This window comes from Silurus meridionalis, chromosome 3 (assembly GCF_014805685.1).
Source record: "Silurus meridionalis isolate SWU-2019-XX chromosome 3, ASM1480568v1, whole genome shotgun sequence".
Taxonomy (NCBI): domain Eukaryota; kingdom Metazoa; phylum Chordata; class Actinopteri; order Siluriformes; family Siluridae; genus Silurus; species Silurus meridionalis.
In genome coordinates, this window is record NC_060886.1 from 2,614,085 (window position 1) to 2,637,523 (window position 23,439).

General features: G+C 40.7%; 1 protein-coding gene and 2 long non-coding RNA genes across 3 annotated transcripts in view; all 3 read left to right on the plus strand.

The window, feature by feature from the left end:
* LOC124382160 overlaps positions 1 to 6,432 on the plus strand; it is a 7,517-nt gene extending 1,085 nt beyond the window's left edge. Inside the window, exons 3-4 of the long non-coding RNA XR_006924990.1 lie at positions 5,090 to 5,215; positions 5,332 to 6,432. This is a non-coding gene — a long non-coding RNA (uncharacterized LOC124382160). The remainder of the gene's footprint in view (positions 1 to 5,089; positions 5,216 to 5,331) is intronic.
* A 1,993-nt stretch (positions 6,433 to 8,425) lies between these two features.
* Positions 8,426 to 9,465, plus strand: LOC124382172. The gene is made up of 3 exons (XR_006924993.1): positions 8,426 to 8,562; positions 8,934 to 9,026; positions 9,151 to 9,465. It is a non-coding gene; the product is annotated as an uncharacterized LOC124382172 (long non-coding RNA).
* A 7,311-nt stretch (positions 9,466 to 16,776) lies between these two features.
* LOC124381146 lies at positions 16,777 to 18,725 on the plus strand. The gene is made up of 6 exons (XM_046842550.1): positions 16,777 to 16,909; positions 17,147 to 17,350; positions 17,531 to 17,687; positions 17,792 to 17,871; positions 18,156 to 18,483; positions 18,646 to 18,725. The coding sequence occupies exons 2-6, from the start codon at positions 17,252 to 17,254 to the stop codon at positions 18,723 to 18,725; spliced, it is 744 nt and encodes a 247-aa protein (XP_046698506.1). The 5' UTR covers positions 16,777 to 16,909; positions 17,147 to 17,251.
* The last annotated feature ends 4,714 nt before the right edge of the window (positions 18,726 to 23,439 follow it).

The window sequence follows — 23,439 nt, forward strand, 5'->3', positions numbered from 1 at the left end:
GGATATCTAAATATATATGTATATATACATACATTACATATATACTTATATATACACATACACGGAAAATATTTTATGGCAGTGTGCAGTTAACCAGTAAACAACAGTAAACATTAAACGAGTTAGGCATGTTTTTGATTGTCCATAGTGTCCATGTGCAGTAAGGTGTGGTGTAAAGTGTCCTTGTGCGGATGGTGTGGTATAAAAAAGAATATAAGAAATATGAAATAAATATGAAAAAGAAAAATGAAAATATGAAAAGTAAAGTGCACTGTGCTGTGCAGGTCCAGTGTATAATGTGCCGTAGCACGAAAGTGTGATTGTGCAGGGGAAAAAGTGTGATGATGGAAAGAGTGGGCCAGTTCTTAGATCCTGGATGTTTCCTGGTTTAAACTCCGAATGGCCTGCGGGAAGAAGCTCCTCCTCATTCTCTCTGTGGTCGCTTTCAGGGAGCGGAAGCGTTTCCCCGAACGCAACAGAGAAAAGAGTCCATTGTTGGGATGGCTGAGGTCCTTCACGATTTTCCTGGCTCTGGTCCTGCACCGCATGCTGTAGATGTCCTGCAGGTCAGGGAGCTCGGTGTGGATGGTACGTTCAGCTGAACGCACCACCCTCTGGAGGGCTCGTCTGTCCTGCATGGTGCTGTTCCCGAACCAGGAAGTGATGCTACCCGTCAGAACACTCTCAATAGTGCAGGTGTAAAAAGTCTTAAGCACCTGAGAGGGTAGTTTAAAGTCCCTTAAGCGTCTCAGATGGTACAGACGCTGCCGGGCCTTCTTCACCAGGGTGTTGATGTGACAGGACCAAGACAGGTCCTGTGTGATGTGAACACCCAGGTACCGGAAACTGTCCACTCTTTCCACCGGAGTCCCGCAGATGTTTAGCGGTTGGTATGACCGCTCCTGCTTCGTGCTGAAGTCCACGATCAACTCCTTAGTCTTGCTGACGTTCAGGAGAAGGTTGTTCTCCTGGCACCATCTCTCCAGGTTTTTAACCTCCTGTAGGTAGGCCGTCTCGTTGTTGTTGGAGATCAGGCCCACCACAACGGTGCCGTCAGCAAACTTGATGATGGATGTGGAGTTGGAAGTGGCCACACAGTCATGTGTGTACAGCGAGTACAGCAGGGGGCTCAAAACACAACCCTGGGGGGCTCCAGTGCTGAGGGTGAGGGTGGATGAGGTGTGTTTTCCCACCCGTACAGCTTGTGGTCTGTCCGTCAGGAAGTTAGAGATCTATTGACACAGCGGCAGGCTGAGTCCCAGGACCTCCAACTTAGAGGTGAGTGTGGAGGGAATTATGGTGTTGAACGCTGAACTGTAGTCCACGAACAACATCTTTGTGTAATTCCCGTTTCTTTGGTCCAGGTGGCTGATAGTTGTGTGGAGAAGATGTGCAATTGCGTCCTCAGTCGAACGGTTCTGACGGTACGCAAACTGTAGTTGGTCCAGTGTGACCGGTAGTGAGGCAGTGATGAAGTCTCTGACCAGTCTCTCAAAGCACTTCATTACTACTGAGGTCAGAGCTACAGGGCGATAGTCATTCAGGCAGGCGGGCTGGGGTTTCTTCGGGACAGGGACAATAGTGGACTGTTTAAAACATGAGGGGACAACAGACTGTTCCAGAGAGGTTGAATATCTCAGTGAACACCGGTGCTAGCTGGTCAGCGCAGGCTTTCAGAACCCGACCTGTGATTCCATCTGGTCCTGCTGCCTTCCTGGTATTCACTCTCTTGAATGCCCTCCTCACGTCATGCTCCGAGATGGTGAATGTGTTTACCTCTCTGGCTCTCTCAGCGTGCATGCTGGTTGTGCCACTAGCGCCGCTAGCGTGGTAAGCTGCAGCCTCGAAACGAGCGTAAAAGGTGTTTAGCTCGTCTGCCAGAGAAGCGTCCGCATTCACCATTCTGGAAGATGGTGTTTTATAGTCCGTTATTGTCCTTAGTCCCTGCCACAGGCTCCTGGAGCCACCTTGTTGGAACTGTGACTCCAGTTTCCTCCCGTAGCGCCGTTTGCATCCTTCACCGCTCTGCGAACACTGTAGGATGCAGCCTTGTACTCCTCCATGTCCCCGGTGGCGAGCCCCGTGTTGTAGGCAGCGGAGCGGGATCTCAGAGCGTCGCGGATGGTTCTATCCACCCACGGCTTCTGGTTAGGAAACGTTCTGATAGTGGTTTTTTGCACCGTATCATCCGTTAGTTTCCCGATGAATCCCACAACCGCTTCCGTAAACACGTTGGCGTCATCAGAGCTGCGCGAAACATGTCCCAGTCTGCGTCATCCAAAGCGTCCTGCAGAGCGGCCACCGATTGGTCAGTCCAGCGCGACCTCCTCTGAACCGAGCTTCCTGTTTCAGCCTTTGTTTGTAAACAGGCATGAGGAAGATGGCAGCATGGTCCGATTTCCCAAACGGTGGATGTGATTGTGCCTTGTAGCTGTTCTTACATGTTGTGTAGCAGTGATCCAGTGTTCTTTCGCCCCTGGTGGGGCAGGTGATGTGCTGATAAAAGTTCGAGTGCGCGCTTGAGGTTGGCACTGTTGAAATCTCCGACCACAATGAGCGCAGCGTCCCGATGCTGTGTTTGTTGTTGCGTTAATGACTCATGTAAGTCCCATACTGCAGTGTCCGTGTCCGCTTGAGGTGGAATATAAACGGCACTGACTATGACCGAGCTGAATTCCCGAGGTAGATAGAAGGGCCGACATTTGATGGTCAGTAGTTCCAGGTTTGGTGTGCAGGAGCGTGAAAGAGGAACAATGCTCGCGCTGTCGCACCAGTGGTTGTTCACCATCAGACACACTCCACCTCCTCTTGACTTCCCCGAATCCAGTGTTCTGTCCATGCGGTAAACCGAGAAAAACTCGGCCGGCTGGATGGCGTGGTCCGGTACCGCTGGGTTCAGCCATGTCTCGGTGAAGCAGAGAAGGTTGCAGTCCCGAATGTCTCTCTGGAACTTGACCCTTGCCCTGAGGTCGTCGAGCTTGTTCTCCAGTGACTGGACGTTGGCTAACAGGATACTAGGTAAGGGAGCGCGGTGTGCGCGTGCCCTCAGCCTGTTCCTGACGCCGGCTCGTTTCCCTCGCGGACGCCGGTACGGGTCGCGTCCTTTGTTCTCCCTCAGGATCTCGCTCGGCCAGCATGGGTCCGGGTTTAAAAGCGGGGAAAGGTGAGTGCATTGTACACCAATAGATATAAGAGTGTCTCTGTCATATCTAATGGTGTCCATCTTGTGTAGATGGAAATAAAACTAATTAAATAAAAGTATAAAATAAACAAAAAAAGAAGAACCGTAGCCGGAGCAGTCGTGACGGCAGCCGACCTCACCGGCGCCATCTTGTAGATGGCTTCTGGGGTTTGTGTCTCTTCACACGTTCAAGGAACAGAAATGGTTCATTTGAGCTGATGATTATTTCTTCATCCTCATTGTACAACATTACTACTGTTATTTATGAACAACAGCAGACATCTGATGTCTTTCTGACTTTTTGTTTTTTAAAGTAAATTAAGATCAATTATTTTCTTTTCATAAACATTACAGACATAAATCAGAATCAGGTTTATTGACCAAGTGTGTTAACACACACAAGGAATTTAGTTCCAGCTGTTAATGACTCTCTCAAAAGTACACACATAAATAACACTATACATTCAGCTTGGACTATACAAGACAAAACCACACTATACAAGACAAAACCACACTATACAAGACAAAACCACACTATACAAGACAAAACCACACTATACAAGACAAAAACACACTATACAAGACAAAACACACTATACAAGACAAAACACACTATACAAGACAAAACAGACCAGACAAAACACACTATACAAGACAAAACAGACCAGACAAAACACACTATACAAGACAAAACACACTATACAAGACAAAACAGACCAGACAAAACACACTATACAAGACAAAACACACTATACAAGACAAAAACACTATACAAGACAAAACACACTATACAAGACAAAACACACAATACAAGACAAAACACACTATACAAGACAAAAGGGACAAGACAAAAACACACTATACAAGACAAAACAGACAAGACAAAACACACTATACAAGTCAAAACAGACAATACAAAAACACACTATACAAGACAAAACAGACCAGACAAAACACACTATACAAGACAAAACACACAATACAAGACAAAACCACACTATACAAGACAAAACCACACTATACAAGACAAAAACACTATACAAGACAAAACCATACTATACAAGACAAAACCACACTATACAAGACAAAACCACACTATACAAGACAAAACCACACTATACAAGACAAAACCATACTATACAAGACAAAACCACACTATACAAGACAAAAACACACTATACAAGACAAAAACACACAAAAAGACACTATACAAGACAAAAACACACTATACAAGACAAAAACACACTATACAAGACAAAACAGACAATAATAATAATAAAAATAAAAATGAATTGGGTTTTTGTTGAGTGAAACAGAGGATGCTGGCGTATGAAAATACATAACTGCTGAATCATCTTTGGTTGTGTTGGTTACATCAGTGTTAATGCCTGTTTGACTCAGCATAAACACACTGTACATTTTTAACTGAATGATGTATTTGTAAAAAGCATTCTAAACTATTTCTCTTAAAGTATTCAAGGTATTTTAAAATGCTCACTATAACAATATTGTATATGTTTTGTATGATACACATTCAACCCCTGATGATTTGCGGTTCAGAAGATTTGTGAGTATTCATGTGGAATGTAACAGCAAGTTGCAGATTATCTTAAAATTCACGTGACTGTTCAGAATAGTTAAGAATAACATTTTAATGTTTTCACTTCATAAAAATGTTTAAAACACATTATTTTATTCTTCATTTTAAGTGATAAATAAAGCGTTTATGTCCATTACTTCATATTTTCTGTTACTGGTGTAATGTCTAGATGAATTCACTAAAGTGTTCCAAAGGGGCTGCGGGGGTGCGTCCAAAACTCTCAGATTTTTTTATTTTTCCATATATCTGTACATCTATACAGAACCCTAATGTGAATTTATCTTTTTTTCCCCTGTGTCTCTCTGTAGACTTGTACCAGTCTCGAACATCATCTCCAGCAACAAGAAGGAGGACAGCCATATCTCCTTGCTGTTTGCAGGAACCGCTACCAGACTGAGCACGTCTACAGAGCTCTTGAGAAGAATCTCATCCCCGTAAGTCAGACGGTTCCTATTTCTGTTGTTTGTGTTTGAAGTCATTTCCTCACATGGGTTTTCTTACCACTGCTCTGCTGATGACACTGAACTCTTCTTTTCTTTCTCTCCCTCAGATACCACAGCTTCTGCTCGGATCTCAGCATGCTTCACAGACATATTTAATGGATTGCTCATCAGTAAAAACTCAACCCCAGCAAAACAGAACTGCTGGTCATCCCAGGTGATTCATCTCCATCTCAGGATCTCAGAATCTTCATGACTCTCTGCTCTTTTCTTCAGCCACTGCTCGCAACCTCGTGTCAACTATGCATAATCGACTGTCCTGTTCCTCACATGTTGCTAATGTGGCACGTTCCTGTTGATTTCTTCTCTACAACATCTGAAGGTTTCGACCATTTCTGTCCACACAGGCTGCTCAGGTGCTCGTTCAGTCTCTAGTGATTATAAAACTATACTACTGCAGCTCTCTGCTGGCAGGTCTTCTTCTGAACATGATCGAAAAAATACTGATCATCAAAACACATTTCCAAGCGGGTGAGAAAGTGGACGAGGAGCTAAGTTTTGCTCTCTCTCGTGCTCTCTCTCGTGCTCTCTCTCGTGCTCTCTCTCTCTCTCTCTCTCTCTCTCTCTCTCTCTCTCTCTCTCTCTGGCTTATGTTCATTATTTATTTATGCTTTTATTTTAGCATGTTATGAGGTGTGGGACTTCAGTGTTTGTGTGTATGTTCTTTCTACAGAAAAGTGAGCAAAAAAGTCACATTTAATTTAAGAGGGGTGTAACATGGGAAATATACAAAACTATTTCTATTGTATTTTATTTTTTTATTTTTATAAGATTTAAGAGTTTTTACACTTAATAAAACACTGAACAACATAAACCCTTTGAACCATTTTGTGAACATAAATTTCTAATCTGTTCATGTAATTTATCACATCATTTAGCTGTTCTTTATAAGCTACTGTCACGTCCTCTGGGTTTATGTTCCAGCACTTTTAATAATGCGTTTCATAGCACTTCACAATACAAACCGTACAGTACACTATTGGTGTTTATGTACAGATCCTCACGGTTAAAGTCTTTGTGTCTCCGTTGTTTCCTGGGAAAGTGTGTGGCTGCTGAATTTTTCAATTTCCTGTTTATTGTTTCATTGAGGATTAAAAATGTTATGTTTGTATAAACTTTGAAATAAAATTTAGGCAAGTTATTATTAAAGACATGTGATCCTCCTTCGTCCTTCCCACGTCCTTGTCCAGTGTTAATTCAACTCTATAAGAGTTCATTTCAACACTATCCTGGTGTTTATATAATTCTCACTGCCCAGTTAAATTAACACTACTACTAGTGTTCAAGGTTTAACTCTACTTCAGTGTTGATTATTTTACTCTGTTAAGAAGTAACTATTCATTGCAGTTAACACTTAGGAGTTAATCACACTAATACAGAGTTAACAATTCATCACTACTAGAAGAGAACGACTCTGTATAGGATGAATTTAAAGGTCATTAACACTAAAATATTACTTAATAATACCTCACTGTCTAATGAAGTTTCTACAGACAGAAAATGAGTCAAAATTATTACCTTGTTTTATCTTCCTTGTCTTCACCCTTGTATACTACAAAAGCATGGTAGTGTTCACTGAAATAATCAGTCACAAGCTGATTGACTACAAACAATAGCCAAGATCCTGGTTATTGATGATTGTATATCTTGGAAAATACAGGAATCTCATGCTTTACCTCATTATAATCAACCCAACTCTATCCAACGGGATCAATTCTAACCCAGTTAGTGGAATAATTTATTTTATGTTCAGGGATTTTAAGAGATGGCAACAAGTCTTCATCACCATCACGATTTACTAAATCGAATGAAGACATTGGACCATTTTCTCTGTGGTGAAATGTTATCGATTCCCAGAAACTTGGGTTGCCACAAGGCTCAGTTCTAGGACCCCTGCTTTTCTAAATATACATGCTTCCCTTGGAAAGTATTATTAGAAGGCATTGGATTAGTTTCCACTGATATGCTGATGATACCAAGCTTTATATCTCCTCAAAACCAGACGATACAGCTCAATTGGACAGTTTAAATGAGTGTGTCAAAGAATTAAAAGATTGGATGATGCATAACTTTCTATTATCAAATTCTGAGACATTTTGTTCATCTGCCCAAAAAACAGTTGGCAAAAGCTCCAGCATGGAAATGGGTTAGCTCCCATTTATCTCTCCAGTCTTCTAACATGCTACAATCCATCACGCTCTTGAGATTTCATAACTCCTGACTTCTAGTTGTACCTAAAAGTCCAAAGTCCACTAAAGGTGGTAGAACATTCTCACATTTAGTTCCTAAACTCTGGAATAGTCTTCCTGACAGTGTTCGGGGCTCAGACACACTCTCCCAGTTTAAGTGCAGATTAAAGACCTATCTTTTTAGCGGGTTCTACACATAACACACATCACATCATAACCTTGTGCTCCAGAACATCTGATCACATTCACTATCAACTTGTGCTGTTAATATCATAAACAGCTGCTACTTTAATATTTGATAAAGTAAAACCAAATATTCCGAGCTGGTTGTGATTTGATGTGAATCTCAGTCTCACAGAGGAATAATATCTTTATTCAATTAATACAAGCTCTTTTTTGCTCTTTTTTGGTTAGTTAACCCTCTGGAGTCTGAATTGCTGCCGGCGCCCAAACGTGCTTTTTTTTTAGATGCCAGCAAAAAGAGCTGAAACTGCTCGGTCATATTTGATCAAAAATGTCAAAGTAATACATCATTTAAATCTGTAAAGGGTCTACTTTCATTTGTGTATGCTCACTACATTAACAAAATGTTGTATTTTTTTAAAATGAATATAATATTCAGTGTGCGCCATCTGTCGCCTTTGTCTGCGTAAACTTTGTTTAGAAACGCGTCATCAAAAAGCGCTGAAACTCGGCCAATAGCTGACACACGGAAATAAAAAATATATCTTTAGACAGCTTAAAGTGTGTAGTTTTAGAATAAGTCGGTGAAATAAAAAAACATATGTTTTCAATGAATGTAAATCATGTAAAACCAAGTAGATTTTCCACCGCAGCTCATTATCTGATAATGAGCTGCGAGCGGACATGCCCCCCCGCTATTCACAGGTAAAACAGTTCACACGTTGAGTTTTACACACACACACACACACACACCCACCCACCCACCCACACCCACCCACACCCACCCCCCGGACAGTGGCATAAAACAATGGCAGAGAATTTACCTTCTCATCTGAAGAAGATTGCGATTCTGATGAGGAGCGTTTGCATTTTGAAGAGCGAGGACTTTCCAGCAAGTTGCTATGATGAGTAAGTTATTTAGTCTTACATTCTGATCATATAAACTCATATTGTTTGTAGACATCTCTGCCTCGATTTTGTCAGCATTGCCTTTTAATGTTACAACAAATATCCACCAATATCTGCTGATTTGTAACATGAACTGTTTGTGATTGTATGCTCTAAATATTGTTGAGGTTTTAAAGTTATATTTTAGCCTCAGTTCAGTTTTGGTTGGTGTCACTGATCATCCTGAAAGGCTGTTATGTAGTGTTAGCTAGCAGAGATGTTCCAGAATGCTGAGGTGTAAATGCTATATGTACAATGCATGCTAACAAATATATATTGTTCAAGTGTGTTCATCAAAAATACTGAAAAATATATTGTTTGATTATTTTTAGGAGTGTGGCTGCATCACCCCTGCCTTCACTGGAAACTCACACCAGGCCACGCAGGTGTTGCTCCATTTTCAGTTCGATAGAGAATCATCCTGAGTAAGTACATATTTTATATTTTCCTAAAATATATTTAGTTTGAATCATTATTGCATTGTATGACATGCAAACAACTTTACCAATGACACAATTAGTGATGTTCGTGTGTGTGTTTCATAAACAGATGTGATCAAGCACCTCAAGTAATCATTTTGAAAGCACACCATAGCACAAAGTTTCCATAGTAACCTGAGCTTATAACGGCTGCTGAGATGACATGTGACTTTACCAATCAGCCATTGGCTCGTCTATTCAGAAGGCGCGATATCTTCTTTGCGCGTTGCACAGTGAGTGCACTTTCTTTCTCACTTGCAATAGGAGTGCGTGAAATGAGGGAAAATGTCGGTTAATTGTCCATCCCTGTCGAGTTTTTCCACAGATGAACTAATTTAGAAAATAATTGAAGCTGGAATACAGATAAGCAAAGAAGAGGCCAAGAAACTCAGGAGTAAGTAACCGAATCTAGATTATTTTTCTGTTCATAGCATGCTACTGTTAGCTATCAATAACGTTTACAAGCATAACTGAAACTATCGTTAACTACACTAAGCACGTTATGACTTGTTGCTAGTTGGGTTACACACAGTTATTTTGTTCATTTATTCAAGTAAGCCGTGTAAAATGCTTCCACTTAAGATCGCCATTTAGCTCCTGCAGAATTGGGCAGCGCAACCCATTTTTCCGCTTCGCGCCGTCTGCTGGAATTAAACATTTTTTTCGATTTTACAACACAAACATACATGACCTATCCTATAAATGTTGTTTTTTATGCTCAAACAGCGTTTAGAATTCTCTTCAGGCTAGACCAGGGGTGGGCAAACTTTTTGACTCACGGCCACAATGGGATCTAAAATTTAACAGAGGGGCCGAGCCAGGTTATATATATATATATATATTAGGGATGCACCGAATACTCGGCCACCAAAAATTTCCTGCCGAAAATGGCCCAAAAGTGCATTTTCGGGAAAGACTTTGATCACCGAAAAAACGCGGAAACAGTTTGTTGTGATGACGCAAACAGAAACCGCGACCTGCACCTGCTTGTCTAAAGCAACGTCTGCGGTGTGGACGTATTTCAGTAAATCTGAGAAAGACCTAAGGATAGCGATTTGCAAAACATGTAATGCCGAAATTTCAAGATGGGGTGCGTCTGCAAAGACTTTCTCCACGTCGGGTTTAATTTATCAAATGAAACCCAAACATCCCGAACGCTATGCTGAATATGAGAGAAACGCGGCACAGAAAAGCAAAACCCCTCCGAGCACGCGCACTCCCTCTGTGGTGGACGTTTTTGAAAAGGCAGGAAGTTTCCCAGTGAAAGTGTCAGGGCAAAGATCATTACACAAAAAGATTATGGAATTCATTGCCTTAGATGATCAGTCATTCTCTGTCGTAGAAGACGTGAGGTTTCGCAGGCTGATTGAGCACATTGAGTTCCGTTATGCCATACCGAGCAGACGACATTTTTCAGAGGTGTGTTTACCTGAGCTGTTTAATGTTGTTGCAACTCACATTCATAAGCATATAACTGCAGATATTTCAGCATTCCGTTTCACCACAGACATTGTTTACATTTTATTTTATCCTGTGCATTGTTGCAATGTGCTATAAATAAATATCTTCATAATTTGTAATTGATTTATTCTTTAAAACTTTAATATTTATTAATGCAATTGAAAAAATAATTATTAATAATAATTGGCATTATTTCTTTCAGTGTTTCGGTTTTCGGTTTTTCGTCCTTGCTTTCCTCTTTTTCGGTTTCGGCCGAGAATTTTCATTTCGGTGCATCACTAATATATATACAGTGTTGGGCAACGCTACTTTTAAAAGTAATGCATTACAATATTGAGTTTCTCCCCAAAAAAGTAACTAATTACGTTACTTAGTTACTTTTTATGGAAAGTAACTTGTTATATTACTTTTGCGTTACTTTTGCGTTACTTGTATCTCTTTCATGCCTTACAGGTGTAACAGGTGTAATATAGATCATTGCCATTAAGAAAGAAGTTTTATTAGAGCAAAAGACATTTCTTAAACATTTAAAATGATTAATAACTTCTTAGAGAACAATAAGATGATCGACTAAATTTTGACCACAAGGCTGAACACTTTCCAGTCGCTCTTCTGTGCACTGCTTTGTAATCTGCCTTCGCCGTCAGGAATGTAACTATCGTTCGTGTATACAGGGAGTGCAGAATTATTAGGCAAATGAGTATTTTGACCACATCATCCTCGTTATGCATGTTGTCTTACTCCAAGCTGTATAGGCTGGAAAGCCTACTACCAATTAAGCATATTAGGTGATGTGCATCTCTGTAATGAGAAGGGGTGTGGTCTAATGACATCAACACCCTATATCAGGTGTGCATAATTATTAGGCAACTTCCTTTCCTTTGGCAAAATGGGTCAAAAGAAGGACTTGACAGGCTCAGAAAATTCAAAAATAGTGAGATATATTGCAGAGGGATGCAGCAGTCTTAAAATAGCCAAGCTTCTGAAGCGTGATCATCGAACAATCAAGCGTTTCATTCAAAATAGTCAACAGGGTCGCAAGAAGCGTGTGGAAAAACCAAGGCGCAAAATAACTGCCCGTGAACTGAGAAAAGTCAAGCGTGCAGCTGCCAAGATGCCACTTGCCACCAGTTTGGCCATATTTCAGAGCTGCAACATCACTGGAGTGCCCAAAAGCACAAGGTGTGCAATACTCAGAGACATGGCCAAGGTAAGAAAGGCAGAAAGTCGACCACCACTGAACAAGACACACAAGCTGAAACGTCAAGACTGGGCCAAGAAATATCTCAAGACTGATTTTTCTAAGGTTTTATGGACTGATGAAATGAGAGTGAGTCTTGATGGGCCAGATGGATGGGCCCGTGGCTGGATTGGTAAAGGGCAGAGAGCTCCAGTCCGACTCAGACGCCAGCAAGGTGGAGGTGGAGTACTGGTTTGGGCTGGTATCATCAAAGATGAGCTTGTGGGGCCTTTTCGGGTTGAGGATGGAGTCAAGCTGAACTCCCAGTCCTACTGCCAGTTTCTGGAAGACACCTTCTTCAAGCAGTGGTACAGGAAGAAGTCTGCATCCTTCAAGAAAAACATGATTTTCATGCAGGACAATGCTCCATCACACACGTCCAAGTACTCCACAGCGTGGCTGGCAAGAAAGGGTATAAAGAAGAAAATCTAATGATATGGCCTCCTTGTTCACCTGATCTGAACCCCATTGAGAACCTGTGGTCCATCATCAAATGTGCGATTTACAAGGAGGAAAACAGTACACCTCTCTGAACAGTGTCTGGGAGGCTGTGGTTGCTGCTGCACGCAATGTTGATGGTGAACAGATCAAAACACTGACAGAATCCATGGATGGCAGGCTTTTGAGTGTCCTTGCAAAGAAAGGTGGCTATATTGGTCACTGATTTGTTTTTGTTTGGTTTTTGAATGTCAGAAATGTATATTTGTGAATGTTGAGATGTTATATTGGTTTCACTGGTAAAAATAAATAATTGAAATGGGTATAAATTTGTTTTTTGTTAAGTTGCCTAATAATTATGCACAGTAATAGTCACCTGCACACACAGATATCCCCCTAAAATAGCTAAAACTAAAAACTACTTCCAAAAATATTCAGCTTTAATATTAATTTTTGAGTTTTTTGTGTTCATTGAGAACATGGTTGTTGTTCAAATTAAATCCTCAAATAAAATTAATCCTCAAAAATACAACTTGCCTAATAATTCTGCACTCCCTGTATAAGGTTGAGGGTGTGGGCTGCACACCGGTGATGTGGAGGGAGAACATACCTTTCACTGTCATCACGTAAAACATCGTGCAATTCCGTAAATATGACCTCGTCCTCGTCTACATCATTCTCTGCTTCATCATCAGCTTAAAACTTTCTGAACTCTTTTACAGTTCGCTTTTATCAGTGACCGTGGCAGTTTATCTTCCCACAAAGAGCAAATGAGCTGTGAATTTGTTCTCTCTCTCTGCTGCGATGGCATCGTACACGTGTCTCCCACAGAAAACTTTTATTCTGAGCAGTCCATAGAGCTGCAGTGGTGAAAAGTCGGCAAAAGTTTTCTATATTTCTGTCTCCATTTCCATATATTCAACATTATACACACACACACACACACACACACAGACACACACACACACACACACACACATCTGTAGTGCTGTGCTTTGCATGCAGATGTTGGTTTTTTTTTTTTTAATTGGTATTTTTTGCAGTTGACAAGAGCTTTTCACCAACACATAATCTACACTTAACCATTATTCCTTTCTCCTATTTCACAATAATAAGAACACTTCCATCACAGTGATGTAATTCTCTGGTTTGTCATCTCCGCTTCTGACCAGCTTCTGTTTCCGCGGCTCGCACGTATGAGTGCGCGATTCTACGTGACTACGTTCATTTTAATTCAGTATTAATTATTTTATGCAAAATAATTGAACTGAAATGTAACTCGCATTACTTTTTTTAAAAAGTAACTCAGATATTAATGTGTAAATTTATAAAGTAACGCGCTACTTTACTCGTTACTCCAGAAAAGTCATATTATTACGTAACGCACGTTACTTGTAACCCCCAACACTGTATATACAGTGGAACCCGGTTATGTCGATGTCCTAGGGGTCGCCAAAAGCATCGAGGTAACCGAGGTGTTTTCTCGCCGCTTTCTCTGAAGCTCTCGGCTTCAATCGCGCACATATGGTGCTGGTTTATCATCATCACCAGTTCCTATTTAAACTTCCACACTCTCACTGTCCGTTATTGTTGGTATATGTTGGTTCACGGCGGTCGTTGTTATCACGCATGCGTATCCCGGTACGTGTCTTCCCACCGGCACTCTCTCAACGGCTGCTCTTTTCTTCCCAAAGCCGCGCCGCGCCCCTACTAACACTACGAACACTAGCACTAACTAACAGCAGAGATTCACCAGAATACAATACAACACCTGTAGCAGCTGTAAGTCTTGATTTTTCCGCCACTTCAGCGAGTTCTTTTGCGGCTGCATCGAGATAACCGTCGTTAAATGGCAAATTTTTTCGCCCTTGTGCTCGAGATTTTAGGGTTTGGCGACATAACTGATAAAAAATGCTTAGAAAAAGCAAGAATTTGGCGGTTCCACTTCAAAAACGTCGACTTAATAGGGCTGTCGAGGAAACCGAGGGCGAGATAAGTGGGTTCCACTGTATATAAGAGAGAGAGAGAGAGAGAGAGAGAGAGATTTGGTCTGTAACATGTAGAAAAGCATTAATATGCACATACATTTTTTTTTTTTAAACTCGCCTTCGGAGAAAGCATGTCACACAGTGCCAAAAGTGCACTACAAAATAATAAGCACGATGTATGAAATGATGGCAGAATACACTTTGTAAGTATAAACATTATTACATCTTTGCTATTACAACTGTACTACTTAAGATCAATTCACAATCTATGAACACTGTTAGACACAACCAAGAGATTTAGAGTTTGTTTCTGCCTTTGTACTAGGTATCCGACTAATGCAGAGTATATTCAAGTTGCCAAGGCACTGATAGTGAAATACCCTTTCCTGAGGGATAAGGAGGGAAATGGCTTTGTAAGTTGCATTGTTTTTAAGCCATTTATCTCTGTCTACATAATTGCACAAGATAATATTTTATCTTTACTTGCTGGAATATGCCAAATAGTCAAACGTGGTTTATTATTTTTTTTGTTTGTTTGTTTGTTTGTTTACTAGCTAAACTACTAATAAAATTTAAAGCAGAACGTGCACCACTTGTCAGCGACAGTGAAGTAAGAAAGCTGAAGGAGAAGTTTGGCGATACAAAGCAGTCCAGATCCACCAGTGCATCTACGAGTTTGTGTCGAAAGCCAGCTAGTGTAGCATATGTAAGCCACTGCCATATGCATATCTTATTTTCCATATTTTTATTTTAATATTCCTCTCACCCACAATCAGCAAATGAGCTGTGAATTTGTTCTCTCTCTCTGCTGCGATGGCATCGTACACGTGTCTCCCACAGAAAACTTTTATTCTGAGCAGTCCATAGAGCTGCAGTGGTGGAAAGTCGCCAAAAGTTTTCTATATTTCTGTCTCCATTTCCATATATTCAACATTATACACACACACACACACACACACACACAGACACACACACACACACACACACACATCTGTAGTGCTGTGCTTTGCATGCAGATGTTGGTTTTTTTTTAATTGGTATTTTTTGCAGTTGACAAGAGCTTTTCACCAACACATAATCTACACTTAACCATTATTCCTTTCTCCTATTTCACAATAATAAGAACACTTCCATCACAGTGATGTAATTCTCTGGTTTGTCATCTCCGCTTCTGACCAGCTTCTGTTTCCGCGGCTCGCACGTATGAGTGCGCGATTCTACGTGACTACGTTCATTTTAATTCAGTATTGATTTTTTTATGCAAAATAATTGAACTGAAATGTAACTCGCATTACTTTTTTTAAAAGTAACTCAGATATTAATGTGTAAATTTATAAAGTAACGCGCTACTTTACTCGTTACTCCAGAAAAGTCATATTATTACGTAACGCACGTTACTTGTAACCCCCAACACTGTATATACAGTGGAACCCGGTTATGTCGATGTCCTAGGGGGTCGCCAAAAAGCATCGAGGTAACCGAGGTGTTTTCTCGGCCGCTTTCTCTGAAGCTCTCGGCTTCAATCGCGCACATATGGTGCTGGTTTATCATCATCACCAGTTCCTATTTAAACTTCCACACTCTCACTGTCCGTTATTGTTGGTATATGTTGGTTCACGGCGGTCGTTGTTATCACGCATGCGTATCCCGGTACGTGTCTTCCCACCGGCACTCTCTCAACGGCTGCTCTTTTCTTCCCAAAGCGCGCGCCCTACTAACACTACGAACACTAGCACTAACTAACAGCAGAGATTCACCAGAATACAATACAACACCTGTAGCAGCTGTAAGTCTTGATTTTTCCGCCACTTCAGCGAGTTCTTTTGCGGCTGCATCGAGATAACCGTCGTTAAATGGCAAATTTTTTCGCCCTTGTGCTCGAGATTTTAGGGTTTGGCGACATAACTGATAAAAAATGCTTAGAAAAAGCAAGAATTTGGCGGTTCCACTTCAAAAACGTCGACTTAATAGGGCTGTCGAGGAAACCGAGGGCGAGATAAGTGGGTTCCACTGTATATAAGAGAGAGAGAGAGAGAGAGAGAGAGAGAGAGAGAGATTTGGTCTGTAACATGTAGAAAAGCATTAATATGCACATACATTTTTTTTAAACTCGCCTTCGGAGAAAGCATGTCACACAGTGCCAAAAGTGCACTACAAAATAATAAGCACGATGTATGAAATGATGGCAGAATACACTTTGTAAGTATAAACATTATTACATCTTTGCTATTACAACTGTACTACTTAAGATCAATTCACAATCTATGAACACTGTTAGACACAACCAAGAGATTTAGAGTTTGTTTCTGCCTTTGTACTAGGTATCCGACTAATGCAGAGTATATTCAAGTTGCCAAGGCACTGATAGTGAAATACCCTTTCCTGAGGGATAAGGAGGGAAATGGCTTTGTAAGTTGCATTGTTTTTAAGCCATTTATCTCTGTCTACATAATTGCACAAGATAATATTTTATCTTTACTTGCTGGAATATGCCAAATAGTCAAACGTGGTTTATTATTTTTTTTGTTTGTTTGTTTGTTTGTTTACTAGCTAAACTACTAATAAAATTTAAAGCAGAACGTGCACCACTTGTCAGCGACAGTGAAGTAAGAAAGCTGAAGGAGAAGTTTGGCGATACAAAGCAGTCCAGATCCACCAGTGCATCTACGAGTTTGTGTCGAAAGCCAGCTAGTGTAGCATATGTAAGCCACTGCCATATGCATATCTTATTTTCCATATTTTTTATTTTAATATTTACTTTTAATCACTTTTACATTTCACTTAGTGCAGGACAATGTAAGGCAGATATTACAGACATTTAAATATACACCTAACTCTTTCACTGACTGAACATTAGGGCCTGGTTTCACTTTTCACATATCTGTCTCTGCCATTATCTGTCACAGATTAAGCATTCTCTGTTTGTTGTTCTGACAAAGGAAACTTGTGTTGGGGAGAATTCAACGTCTGTTGAGGCCCATGTGAACGTTCTACAAAGTGAGTATCAGAAGAAACATCCAGACATCTCGACTGTCAAAGACCGCATGGCACGAACATTCTCCTGGAGACATCGAGAAATCACGGAAGGAATGTCTGTGGAGGATGTAGTCAGAAATTACCCATACTTAAGAACGCCTGATGGAGTGAGTATTAAAAACATCTGATTGATAAAGGAACGCAATTACGATTTTGGAAATTGTGAAATTGCAGACATGTCGATTGCTGTCACGGAAAATAAACATTTAATTTAATAAAACATTGAATTAATATAAATTTGCTTTCAGTGAAGCACTAAATGTTAATCATGTCTTCATATTCTACAGTTTTTTGATGAGATTGACCGAATCCATCCCTCACCAAGCAGCTTCTGTCATCGCTTCAGAGAGGGCTTTGCTAGAGTTCTGCCAAATGTGCTGAAACTTGCCACAGCAAAACAGTACACTGAAACAAGACAGAATGCCCTGGCTGAAGATCTACCAGGTAGAGACAGTCACTTTGCTAGTGAAACTCACAATATATGTAATTTGCTTTACCACATTGCAAAATATGGGATTGAGAAAGTAGGATCTTTTTCCACATTGCAGGAATTGACTTAAGGGCTGGTCTTATCTTCTTGCCATCCATCTTCAGAGAAAAGATCGAACACTACATTACTATGAAAGAGGTAGGCTTCTGAATTATCCTGCAATGCTGGCTGGTGGACCTCATGTTAGTACATGAACAGAAAAAGATGGATTTGGGACTTTTCTGTCTCCAGTAGATGTGCTTCATTTTTGCCTTACCTTTTTTTTTAAGACGTCTTCAGATTTAGTATGAAAATTCTAGAGTAAATGTACCTGTGAAACCATTTACAATATACACAGGGAATTTAAAATATAATAAAAGGCTTAAATGACTGACTTGTTTATTTACATTTGAAAATGTTTTCTTTTGTTTTCTCTTATGCAGGAGGACCCTGCTACCCCCTTTCCAACAATTCAACTGATGGAGAATGATTGGAAGACGGCAATCATTAGAAGAGAGCACAGCGTGGTGAAGGTGGATGGCATGGTTGTGTGCCAGTGCACCAGCCTAGACGAGGCCTTCATGACTGCCTTCTGTATGTATTTTACTTTTAACATCACATATCCACCACACCTGAAGAACACTCTCACTTTCCTTCAGAGGCGCATTGGCAACATCGTGGATGAGGGAGACAAGCCACTGCCAGTCACTTTACTAAGGACGATAAACCTTTATATTAAATCCTCATGCCTCAAATGTACCATTGCCCAAAGTGCACACGGAGGACATTCAGTCTCATTAAATTAATCCAACATGTTGGAATCGTTCATGCGCATCAATCACATTTTAATATCACCTGCAGTATAAATGAGTGCCTTTTCACAACTTTTTCACGTTATCATTCTTATTGAAAACATGTTTACCGGATGCACAGATCCTTTGTTTTTGGACAATCTGATGACAAAAATGACTGTCCCAGTGAAGAAGAGTCAGCAGTACAGCAACACAGCTTGAACCCTGATCAGCAAAATTCATCTGATCCAAATTCCTCTGAACCTCAAGTTATGCCACTTTTAGATAAACTTTTAGAAGATTTCCAAGAACATCTATTTGGATTCATTTCTAAATGCAGAGAGAAAAACCTTCTACATTTGTCAGTCCAACAAGACATTGCAGATGATGTCAAATTTGTCTTTTTTTTTTTTTTAAAAGAGAACTATGATGATTTTATTTCTCATCATCTTGAAAATAGTGGTTTTGATATTTCAAAGTGCCCTGAACTTCAGCAGGTTTTGGATTCATCTGATTTCTTTGATAAAGCTTCTGTGGTGGTTTGTTCTCCGCATATGATTAAAGAACACTGTAAGGCCAAGATTTACTATACAGAACCTGTTCACCACACACTGAGAAGCCCTTCAGGGAACAAAATAGGAACCTATTCCTATGTTTTTAATTCAATTTCAATTCATTTTTATTTGTATTGCGCTTTTAACAATGAACATTGTCTCAAAGCAGCTTTACACAGATAATGTGGTGATTAAAAGTGAAGATGTTCTTTATAAGTAAGTTTGTCTCTGATGAAGTAGCCGGTGGCGACTGTGGTGAAGGAAAAACTCCTCGAGACGGCATAAGGAAGAAACCTTGAGAGGAAACAGACTCAAGAGGAACCCATCCTCATCTGGGTTGCACCGAATGTCCATTTATAGCAGGTATACGATGTTGCGGGGTTCAGTGATGATGATCAGAAGTGAAATATAGTCCTGAGTCAGTGTAGCAGACTGTTGACATTAACTACAGTCCAATCCATCCTCAAAGCTCCCGTTCTTACTCCGGAATTTAATGGAACCACCCAAGGCGTTGATGAGAAACCGTCCCAAGCTGCACAGAGTTTCCTCCAGTCGAAGAGAACACTATCCAGAGGCAGGCCTGGACGAAGTGGGAAGCTCGATGAAGGGGAGAGGGGCAGGAACAGTGGTCACTAAAACCTCAGGAGCATGTTTAACTCAACAGATAGAGAGAGAGAGAAGAGAGAGAGAGAGAGAGAAGAGGGTGACAGGTAGAAATGGATATGGATTATTAAGTTTCTTTATTTTGTTGTATGAAAGTTAATGTCACTGTGCAGTTTGGACTCCGGCAAGACTCGCTATGACAGCATAACTAAAAGGGAGAACCAGAAGGTAACACAGAAATGAGGGATCTCTGGGATAAGAGACGACCCACCACACCACCGTCATCAAACCTGAGTGAACGTGTGAAAGTGAGGGGACGACAGCACACAAATATCCCAGTTCACCAAACACTCTTCCGGTGACGTAGCTTCCTGTGTTTGACTTGTTTGCCGCGAGTTCCGTGTTTGTATTTGTTTGTTTGTGTTTTTCTCTTTTAATAATCCTAAATTGTTTCTGTCTTCCTGACTTGTGCCTGTAGTCAGTTAAACTCGACTACCACTATATTCATTGTCTCTCACTTTATCATATTTGTGCATCTTAACTCTGTTCGTGATTATAAGCACTATGCCGGAACCATTTCTAGTGCCTCTCTTAATGTCAGTCAGAGATTAGGATTCAGCTTTAAATCATTTAAAGTGCTCGTTCTTAAAGTTGTACTTTCAGACAGACATAGAAAACTCGCTCTGGTCACCGTGTACAGACCCCCAGGGCCCTACGCTGATTTTCTTCAAGAGTTTGCTTGTTTTCTATCAGATCTCTTGATCAATTTTGATAAAGTGCTGCTTGTAGGAGATTTTAATATTCATGTAGATGATGTAAACGATGCTCTTTTGGGGTTAAACAAAACGTCACCAGACCAACTCACCGTTTTAACCACACACTACACTTAATAATATCCCACGGAGCAGACGTCACTGATATAGATATTTTACCTCAGAGTGATGACATCACAGACCATTACCTCATACTGTACACACTACCGGTAGAGCAGATTAGCCGTGTTTCACCACGTTATCGACCTGGTAGGACTATTGTTCCAACCACTAAGGACAGATTCATAAATAACCTGCCTGAATAATCTCAATTTCACACTAAACCCATAACTGCTAATAATCTTGATGAAATAACCAACAACATAGACCTTATCCTCACTAGCACATTAGACACTGTTGCTGCCACCCGGTTAAAAGAGGTTAGAGAACAAGCACCTGCACCTTGGTATAATAGTCATACGCATGCCCTCAAGAGAACAGCATGTAATCTGGAGAGAAAATGGAGGAAAACTAAATTGGAGGTATTTAGAATTGCGTATAAAGTCAGTATGCTCAGCTACAGACAGTCGCTAAAAGCTGAACACCTGAGCAAACTCATAGAAAACAACAAAAACAATCCCAGATTCCTTTTCAGTACTGTAGCTAAACTAACTACAAATCAGGGCTCTAAAAATTGTGTTCCATCACAGTTTAGTAGTGAGGACTTTATGAATTTCTTCACTGAAAAAATAGATAACATTAGAAAAACAATTGTGGCAGTTCAACCTCTGACAGCATCTCCTGAGACAGTGTTACCTTCAACTCCACAACAGCTATAATGTTTTACATGTATAGGACAGGAAGAGCTGTATAATGTTATTACCAAAGCTTAATCAACAACATGTCAGCTAGCAGTTATTAAGCCCCTTATTAAAAAACCTAATCTGGATCCAAACACGCTATCGAATTACAGACCAATTTCAAATCTCCCATTTATGTCTAAGATTTTAGAAAAGATTGTCGCTGCCCAGTTATGTTCCTACCTGCAAGAGAACAATATCTTTGAACAATTTCAGTCAGGTTTTAGGCCCCATCATAGCACAGAAACTGCTCTAGTTAAAATCACTAATGACCTGTTTTTAGCTTCAGACCAAGGCTTCATTTCGCTGTTGGTTTTACTAGATCTTAGTGCTGCATTTGACACTATAGACCATGATCTCCTCCTGGATCGCTTACAGAATTACATCGGCATTCAGGGACAGGCATTGAGCTGGTTTAAATCCTACCTGTCCGATCGTTACCATTTCGTAGATTTAAATGGAGAGCTATTCAGGCTAATGCAAGTAAATTATGGCGTGCCGCAAGGTTCAGTTCTAGGACCCCTGCTCTTCACAATATTCATGCTTCCGTTAGGAAATGTTATTAGAAGGCATGGAATTAGCTTCCATTGTTATGCTGATGATACTCAGCTATATATCTCATCTAAACCAGGCGATATAGCTCAATTAACTCGAATAACTGAGTGTGTTAAGGAAATAAGAGATTGGATGACCCATAACTTTCTTCTTCTTAATTCTAATAAGACTGAGATTTTGCTCATCGGCCCAAAGACTAGTATACAGAAGCTCCAGCATCTCAACCTGCATTTAGTCGGATGTTCTGTAACCACTAGTTCAACGGTAAAAGATCTGGGAGTTATTTTAGACAGCGACTTGTCTTTCAATATCATATCAACCAAGTTACAAAAACAGCCTTCTTTCACGTTTCAGTTCTTACAAGGTCGAGAAAATATCACCATATAACCCCAATCTTATCATCCCTGCACTGGCTTCCTGTTACGTTTCGAATAGACTACAAACTATTACTACTCACTTATAAAGCACTAAATAGTTTGGCTCCCATGTATCTATCCAGTCTTTTAACACGCTACAATCCGTCACGCTCCCTGAGATCTCAAAACTCTGGACTTCTAGTAGTTCCTAGAATAGCAAAGTTCACTAAAGGTGGTAGATTATTTTCACATTTAGCTCCTAAACTCTGGAATAGTCTTCCTGACAGTGTTCGGGGCTCAGACACACTCACCCAGTTTAAGTGTAGATTAAAAACATATATTTTTAGCAAAGCCTACACATAACACACATCACATATCATAACCTTGTGCTCCAGAACATCTGATCACATGCACATTATCAACTTGTGCTGTTAATATCATGAACAGCAGCTACGCTAATTTCTCTCCACTGCTTCTCTTTCTCTCCCCATCCCAAGGCATCCTGAGGTTTGGCCAGCTCCAGTCACGTCCCACCTCATGAAGATTCGGAGCTACTAACCATATAGACTGTATAAGACTGCAGAAAGAACATCACTTATAATCTTATACTCCAGTAATCATGTTAGTTCTCACTCTCCAGTGTTCTGTATTGTTGAAAGATTTATGATCAAACTCTTGATGTCACCCAAATGAGGATGGGTTCCCCTTGTGAGTCTGGTTCCTTTCAAGGTTTCTTCCTCATAACATCTAAGGGAAGTTTTTCCCTGCCACAGTCACCACGGCTGCTCATCAGGGACAAATTCACACCATTCACCATCACTGTTGATTTGTCTAAAGCTGCTTTGAGACAATGTCTGTTGTGAAAAGCGCTATAGAAATAAACCTGACTTGACTTGACTTGATGGTGGTCTGTAGGATGGCTTTGGAGGTGAAGAAGAAGAGGAGGAGAGTAAGGACTGAAAGAAGAATAAGATGGTGGAAACTGAAGGAGGAAGAGTGTAGTGTGAGGTTCAGGGAAGAGGTCAGACAGGAGCTCGGTGGTGGTGAAGAGGTGCTGGATGATTGGGTAACTACTGCAGGAGTAATGAGGGAGGCAGCACAGAGGAGGGACATGAGTTATATTGGTAGGAGAATGCTGAGGATGGAGCTACCAGGAAGGAGTAAAAGAGGAAGGCCAAGGAGGAGGTTCATGGATGTGGTGAGGAAGACATGCAGGTAGTTGGCGTGAAGAAGGCAGATGTAGAGGACAGGGTGGT